General features: G+C 40.1%; 1 protein-coding gene across 1 annotated transcript; it reads left to right on the forward strand.

Moving 5' to 3' along the window:
• The first annotated feature begins 1,543 nt into the window (after positions 1–1,543).
• On the forward strand, positions 1,544–6,448 carry opn6a (opsin 6, group member a). Its single transcript, XM_077612634.1, has 6 exons — positions 1,544–1,792; positions 2,179–2,384; positions 3,837–3,936; positions 4,666–4,770; positions 4,850–5,073; positions 5,841–6,448. Exons 1-6 carry the CDS (start codon positions 1,654–1,656, stop codon positions 6,309–6,311), a joined length of 1,245 nt encoding a protein of 414 aa, XP_077468760.1. The 5' UTR covers positions 1,544–1,653; the 3' UTR covers positions 6,312–6,448.
• Positions 6,449–7,853: the final 1,405 nt, after the last annotated feature.

Genomic DNA, 7,853 nt, shown 5'->3' on the forward strand with positions numbered 1-7,853 from the left:
GGATGGGTGACAGCTTAGGTTAGAGGTTCACTTTCCCCTGAGCTCTCTCTTTCTCGTCCCGTTTGCTCAAAGAAAGGATTTGACGGGAAGAACTTCGGAAGCTTCCAGGCGTCTGGCAGCAGCGGCGGCCTTCCCGTCCACATCCTGAGGGCCAGCAGAGCGGCTCTCAGGAGGCCAGAAGAATGAAACAAGGTGCACACTGTGACTTAAACATAGCAAACGGTTGAGGACCCTCGGGTTACAGAAGGTATCACTATGAGAATGGAGCAGGAGGGGTGGTTTACGTTGAACAAAAGGAAATTAAATCATCCCAAATAACAAAACCCACCACCCACAGAACTGTTTTTCTTGTATTCATTGATTGTGACAGAGCTTGCATGTGGGCCATCGTCATTGTTGCTCATCGAATCAGTCGAACAATATGAGAACATTACAATAGTCTTTGATGTAAAGTTTTGGCAATATAAGGGTGACGCAAGGCATTACATAGGCACACCCTGTCAAGTGGAAGTGATTTCACCTCTCTTGAGGGAAACGGAGATGTCGTACAAGAAGACAAAAGACTTTTGCTCATGTCTTGGACGGGGCTGAAATTATTGCCAGACTACACAACACAGTGAGGGACCTTTGTTCAGCAGTTCTGTTACTGACTTCCTCTAGCCTCTGATGATGAAACATGACAAGATGTTTTCCCAGGGCCTCTCTTTAGAATTGATCTTGGAGCATAGCGGTGTCAGTGTAGCTGAGGGAACAGCTGCTTCTTTGCTTCAAGTAACTTGACGGGAAATTCACCGCCAACGTGGCCAGCTGCTGGACCGTGTCCTTGTGGGATGACTCCAAACAGAGGGAAGCCGCTTGAATGGCTTTGTCTTAAGGGTTTAATCACTGATATTTCTCCGCCCAGTTAATCCAAACAACCTGTAGGCTGCACGTTATGATGGTAAAGTTGGGTTTGGCAGCTACAGTATGTGGTGTTTGGTTTTCTGTCTTACTGCTGAAGGCAAGACTCACATAAACGCAGACCACAGAGTTTAAATATTAACTCATTGCTTTCCATTTTACAAACCAGTTGCTCAAAAGTCCAACTCTTTTGTTTCTTGACCTCACAATAACTTCTTACCAAAGTAAAGACACATCAACAATCTTTCTCTTGTTCCAGGGCCTTTGAAGTTATTTCAGATATTCGCTTATTGGCCGCCAATGACATCGAAAGACGTCAAAGACACTGAAACAAATTCATGTAATGAGAGTCTTGCCAGTTAAACTGAATTTGCTGTCTGTCGCTGTCAATGACTTAACTTCAATGTCTCAACAGTAAATTCTGGATAAAAGGACCCAATTAGTAGATTTCATTGAAATTGCAGATTTTGTTCATTTAACAAAAAACTATCTCCAAAACATTTTTGATTGACCAGATGATTATTTCCTGTTAGCAAGGACTTCTCCCTAAAATATCTGTTAGGTTTTGTTAACAAATAGATAGGATTAGATTTACAATGATTCCGACAGTGAGCAGCAAGGCATTAGCGGCCGTGTCTAAGCTGGATTTAAACTGAACAGACCGGTCGTCTCGACTGGAGGATCACAGGAGTGTCCGGTGGAAGGAGAAGGGAGCACAGCTAGAATTCATGCCTTGGCATAAACACTCCGGCCATGGAAATAACATTGAAGGGTTTTCCTATGAAAGTTGTGAATATTCCATGGAGGAACAACAACCTGAGTAATTTGCATTCAGAGCCTCCGCTGTCCGAACATGGAGAGACTATCATTGGAATCTACCTGCTGATTTTAGGTAGGTCAGCTTCTGATTATTGGTTATGATGATAAATAAGAAAGACATGTATCTTTCTGGTTGCGAACACCCAGGCATTTAGTAAAAACTTTGACACAAGCTTGTTTTGTCCTGCAAATAGGTGTTCTGTAATTCCGCTAAATTACACAAGCGATTAAGTGTAGTTCATGTTTAAATAATGCTAGTCCGTGTCCAAAACTGACCTATTGCACTTTAAGCAGAAAAAAACACAATGTAACGTCTCTGAAGTAATCAATTAGCAAAAAATGTCAATCACAAAAAATCAGTACTCTCGTAATATAATCACAATGTATTTAAAATGACTAACAATATCCTGAAAATGTGTCTCCTCTACACACTAAACAAACCAATTTGTCCTTTCACAGGATGGTTGTCCTGGTTTGGAAACAGCCTTGTGTTGTTTGTACTGTACCGACAGAGGGGTTCTCTACAACCTACCGATTTTCTCACTTTAAATCTCGCCATTTCTGATGCCAGCATCTCAGTATTCGGCTATTCCCGAGGGATTTTGGAAATATTCAATATTTTCAAGGATGACGGTTTTCTAATCTCCTGGATTTGGACCTGCCAGGTAAACCAATCACTCTTAGCTCAATAACTTTACACATGCACACTCTTAATTGGTGCCACGTGTATGCAAGTGCTACCCTCCTTTCACCAATCCCAATTAATGAAGTAAATTAAAGGAATCTTTCTTTGAGTAGGGGTGCACTGGGTAACCAAATTAATGTGTGTGTGGGAAAGGGATTAATCACGTAGCTGCATGCATGTGTGCTGAAGGTTAAATCTATAATAAGATTACGAAACGTGAAGGCTTTTACACAGGGGAACTCTCTGACCACAACGTCAAGTGTTACCAAACAGGTATAATACAACAAAGATGGGAAATAATTCTTACAATACATTACAATCTCAAAATGTATTGTTCCATTAAGTATTGTGTCTGCGTATCAACCAAATAAACAATCAACATAGGATCTTTAGAACAAACTAAAGCTCGAAAGCCAAAATCCTACAACTGAATGATCTCATCCTGAAAGCTTGAATTTGTATTGCTTTGGCCCATTCCGTCTGATTTTAGAGAGAACAGAGCTGAGCAATGACAATCAAGGCATGTGAGAGGCTATTAGTTGTCACATTAAAAAGCATGATGGGACATCAACTGTCGCAAACGTCGTCCGAGGCAAACAATTTAAGTTAAAACGGAGAATACGCATCTTGTTGAAAATTGCTGCTTTGTCATTACAGAATCATGTGATTTAAATGACTTGATGTCTCGTGTGGAATCCGATGTAGGATTCGCGCAATGTGAGGGTGAAGGTAACGTGATGACGGACAGTAATAGGATTACAACTTAGAGAGATCAAGCAAAAGATTAAAAGTAAGAGACCTCAACCAGTTCGTGTCACCTGCAAACGGCACAGCAGGGAGCGTCGGGATGGCAGTCAAAGCCAGACGTAGCAAAGTAGTATCATTGTCTTAAAGGATAGTAGGATTAAACGATAATCAAATATTTGCCTTTACAAACAGTGGACTGATGCATGAACTAAACCAAAAAGGAAATCTAAACTATAAACTCAAATACGCACACAGCAACTAGCGTGCATCACGTTACGACTTTTCTAGCTTGCTAGTCGGCCCACCAAACTAGATCAGAAGAATAGTGAAGAACAATTTCCTAATATAAGGCATTTATTGGTTAATCCGACCGAGCATGTAGAATTTTCATGAGACCTTTCAGTTTAACAACCTAATGACTTTTTATAAAGCCCCCTTGATGATTCTTAGATCAAAAGTGTGCAGTACTCCTAAGAGGCATTGAGAAAAAGATTACAAAACGAGCAAACGCTAATTTTTGACAAAATGACTTCCGCGTCAACATTTTTATCAATGTTGGTCTACTTTTACGACATTAAAAATACATTTAAATGTGATTTTTTCCCTAAAAGCAATTGTCCTCAACTTTCCACATACAACCAAACACTGGAAAATAAAAAAAAGTATTTTTTTCTATGCCATCTAGGTGGACGGATTCTTCACGTTGCTGTTTGGCCTAGCGAGCATCAACACCTTGACCGTAATCAGTGTTACCAGATACATCAAAGGATGCCATCCCAACAAAGGTCTGCTTCTGCCCTCACACCAAACAAGCCGTGTCCACAGTACAGTCCCTACATTCCACTAGTTCCTGCCTGGGAATGGGGGGCTAATAAAACCTTAATACCAACCTTAGCGATGGAACAACCAACACTTGTCCCTTATGATTCCACATGCCAACATTTCATTAAGTTTCTTAAAGCGAGAGTTTCTATTTTTGAGTGCATACCGGAGAACATTTTAATCGTGTGCGTGAGAGTGCTTGTGGTTGTTCATAAAAGACAAATCTGTCTTTTAACATTGGCGGTTACATCTGTGGTATATGTGGGATTACATTTAAGGTGCATGCAAACGAGTGCAGTTTTTTGGGTGGAAGCAGTTTAACTCTCTGTAGTAAATGCAGCCTTTTAACACATGACAACAAAGTCTAAATACAATAATTATTAATAATTGAAAAAAACTAAGTGTCTATCCACATGTACGTATGTACAGAAATAATACAATTATAAAGGAGAGCTAGAATCCACATATGGCAACATTCCATTTTGCCACCCTTGATTATCAAATGTTAAAATTGTGGCCATTCACTTAACTAAATTAAGTACATTTCTGTATATTACCAAAAAACATCAAATGTCAAGCTAAGGGTTAAATCCATTATTATTAATTCTGTTGCTAACACTCATTCATAAGAGCTGTTTGGTCACTGGGTTGCATCGTTTATTGTGTTTCTATTACTTTTAATTTTTCATTAGGATACTGCATCAGCATGAACACCATTGCAATATCGCTGATCTGCATTTGGACCGGAGCAGCTTTTTGGTCAACGGCACCATTGCTGGGCTGGGGCAGTTACACAGGTGTGAACTAGGGGCATACCTAACCGAAAAAAAACTATATCAACTCCACCCATTGACCTTCATATTTGTGACACTGCAGATCGGGGATATGGAACCTGTGAAGTGGACTGGTCCAAAGCCAATTACTCCACTATTCACAAGTCGTACATCATCTCCATTCTCATCTTTTGCTTCTTCATCCCTGTGATGATCATGCTGTCGTCCTACGTTTCAATCATCAACACCGTAAAAAGCACTAACGCCATGTCAGCCGAGGGTTACCTCACCTCCCGTCAAAGAAAGGTGGAGAGGGACGTCACAAGGGTACGCAAATTATACGCAAAAATTAAAAGCGAATATTCAATCGAATAATTGCTGTCAACTGTCTATAGCAGGGCTGTCAGACTCGGGTTGGTTCGCTGGCCGCTTTAACGTCAACTTGATTTCACGTGGGCTGGACCATTTTAGATATAATATTTAGATTTTTTTTATAAATGGATTAAAAGAACTAGATTAAAAGCCCTGAATATTCAGTTTTTATAGATCTAAAACAATGTTTATTTTAGCTTTTTTGATATATTTTTAGATTTTACAAAATGTTTTTTGAACTAAAAACACAGAAAAAAAATGATTAAAAAATTACAATTATTGATTTAAAAGGGGGAAATCAAGATATTTAATATACATCTATACTCTTCATTTTAATTTGATCCTAAAACAGAAAGTCAGCACTCATGATTTACTTTCCCGGCCCACACAAAATGATGTGGCGGGCCAGATTTGGCCCCCGGGCCGCCACTTTGACACATGTGGTCTATAGCTATCAATGGCAGGTAATGACCTCAGAGGAAAAAAAAAATGGGTCAACATTGTCTCAAAACGATTATCTATTGTTGAAATAGTTGCTGATAAATTTGATAGTCATTTACTTCCCAAATATTTGAGGAACCTAGCAGTTAATACATCAGCTTCATATCCTCGCACATTCTAAAAATCAGTTTGAACAGTATTAATTTTGCATATTTAAAGAACAGATGATTGCGTTTCTTATCCTCATACTGACTATTGTGACCCTGTGTTTTTCTTTCCAGATCTCCATTGTAATTTGCACGGCCTTCATCATGGCCTGGTCACCGTACGCAGTGGTGTCCATGTGGTCCGCCTGGGGCTTTCAGGTCCCGAGCACAACCAGCATCGTCACCCGTCTCTTTGCCAAGTCGGCCAGCTTTTACAACCCGCTCATCTATTTCGGCATGAGCTCCAAATTTCGCAAGGATGTGTGCAACCTCCTGCCGTGCGCGGGGGAAAACAAGGATGTTATCCGTCTGCAACGCTTTAAAAACATCAAGTTTAAGGCTGAGGCAAAGCCCCCACCCACTCCACTTCCTGTCCAGGTAATGGAGGCCAAATACACAGTGAAAGAAGTGATGCAGTACAATCTTGACAGTGACTCGGGAGTCAATATTCCTCCACGGACTCCTCCATTTCACACGCGGGAGATCTACCATATCGACTTGCCCTCACATATCGAAACGTCTGAGTATTGTTGTGACAGACTTTAAAGACTGCGACACTATCCTTGAACCCATACTTGAATTATAAGGGAAGATTTTCTATATTTTTTTGCTGTAGCCCATGGTAAAAGGGCATCAAATACGTGATTACTTTCAATAAATTATTCTTTTCTGCGTCTGAAGGATTACGATGTGTTGTCTTTAATCCATTTCACTATCATTCAGTTTAATCTGGAGTCCTAGTAGGATGATATGGACATAGGTAACATCTGGAAATGGTCTCCAACTCATCCCAAGTATGTGATGGCACTCACCCGCATGGTGCCCCTGGCTCCTCGTGCTATCGTACTTCCTCCGTCCCGCACTCTTAGAGTGATGCCAGACTGTGTGGGTACGGTGTCTGGAGCACAGAAAAAAAAGTATTATTAACTCTGCATGGTGTATTTGTTCCATACCGGTTCAGTCTTGTGATCTCAATCTATAAACAATATCACCACAGTAATAAATTCTCTTCTTTTTTGTTTTAAATGTAATATGTAGTGATTTTCCTCATGGAACGCTTTAGAAAGTGATCTGAATCTTGCAGCCTGCAGGACAGTGTTTTGTGCCCCCCAACTTGGCAGCTTAATATTCAAGTTAAGTATTCGTGTAGACCTGTTTTGTTTATTAATCAGTACAGAAAATGTTTGCGTAGTTTAGGGTATTGTCAAAAATTTGTGGTGTTTGTTAATCTGTTTGGAAAAGGGAATTCTATTGCCAATGTTGAATTGTTTGGAGACCTAAAAATGTTCCAAATTCTCTTTTTAGAACAACTTCATAGCATTTTTTTTGTGATGAACCTATCTATATTTATTTAAAATTTTAAGGATTGGCATACAACTCACAACTCTACCACAGATTAAAAGCTAAATCACAGTAACACAAGGGGTAATTGTCATTAAAAAAACTGTTAAAAAGTGACAATGAATAATAAATTTCTTGTTAAATATACGAAATATTGATTAATTTTTTTTTTTTTAATGATTAACCTCCTATTACCTGGCGTCCACATGTGTGGACATCACATTTTTGTTGTCAAAGACTACAATGTTAAATTTTGGGCTACAAGGGCCTGGCGTCTACTTATGATGTGTACATCATTTTTATCAGAAACTACATCATGTAAAAAAAGATAATTCTATGTTTTTACACTGATCAGGTCCCAATGAGCCTAAATAAAGAGAAAATAAAATTGCATGCCTTGCAAGAGTCCGTGTGTGCGTGCGTGCGGCGCGTGTGTGCGTGCGTGCGGCGCGTGCGTGCGTGCGTGCGCGCGCAGTAAGACAAATTTGTACACATAAAATATTAAGAGTAAAATAAAACACTGAGTGGGTGCGTGTCTGGCCAACAAGTGTTAAATGGGGTTTGTGTGGGTGATCGTGTGGGAGAGGAGGCGTAACGACTGTGGTGTGAGAGTGCAATGGACCAAGCCAGGAGTGTGTGCGTGTGTGCGTGCGTGGGTGCGCGTGTTTTGTGCGTGTCAAAAAAACGCGCAAACAACAACAAGATTTGACAAGAGGATGCTTGCGGATTGTTTCTATTTATCCTCCC

This window comes from Stigmatopora argus, chromosome 11, assembly GCF_051989625.1.
Source record: "Stigmatopora argus isolate UIUO_Sarg chromosome 11, RoL_Sarg_1.0, whole genome shotgun sequence".
In the NCBI taxonomy this organism is placed as follows: domain Eukaryota; kingdom Metazoa; phylum Chordata; class Actinopteri; order Syngnathiformes; family Syngnathidae; genus Stigmatopora; species Stigmatopora argus.

What these genes read in the sequence shown, in the direction of transcription:
- opn6a (XM_077612634.1), top strand. Translation starts at nt 1,654, where the DNA reads ATGGAAATAACATTGAAGGGTTTTCCTATGAAAGTTGTGAATATTCCA. An exon ending in AGGATGCCATCCCAACAAAG is followed by an intron (nt 3,937 to 4,665) that starts GTCTGCTTCTGC and finishes ATTTTTCATTAG; the next exon opens with GATACTGCATCAGCATGAAC. An exon ending in GGGCTGGGGCAGTTACACAG is followed by an intron (nt 4,771 to 4,849) that starts GTGTGAACTAGG and finishes GTGACACTGCAG; the next exon opens with ATCGGGGATATGGAACCTGT.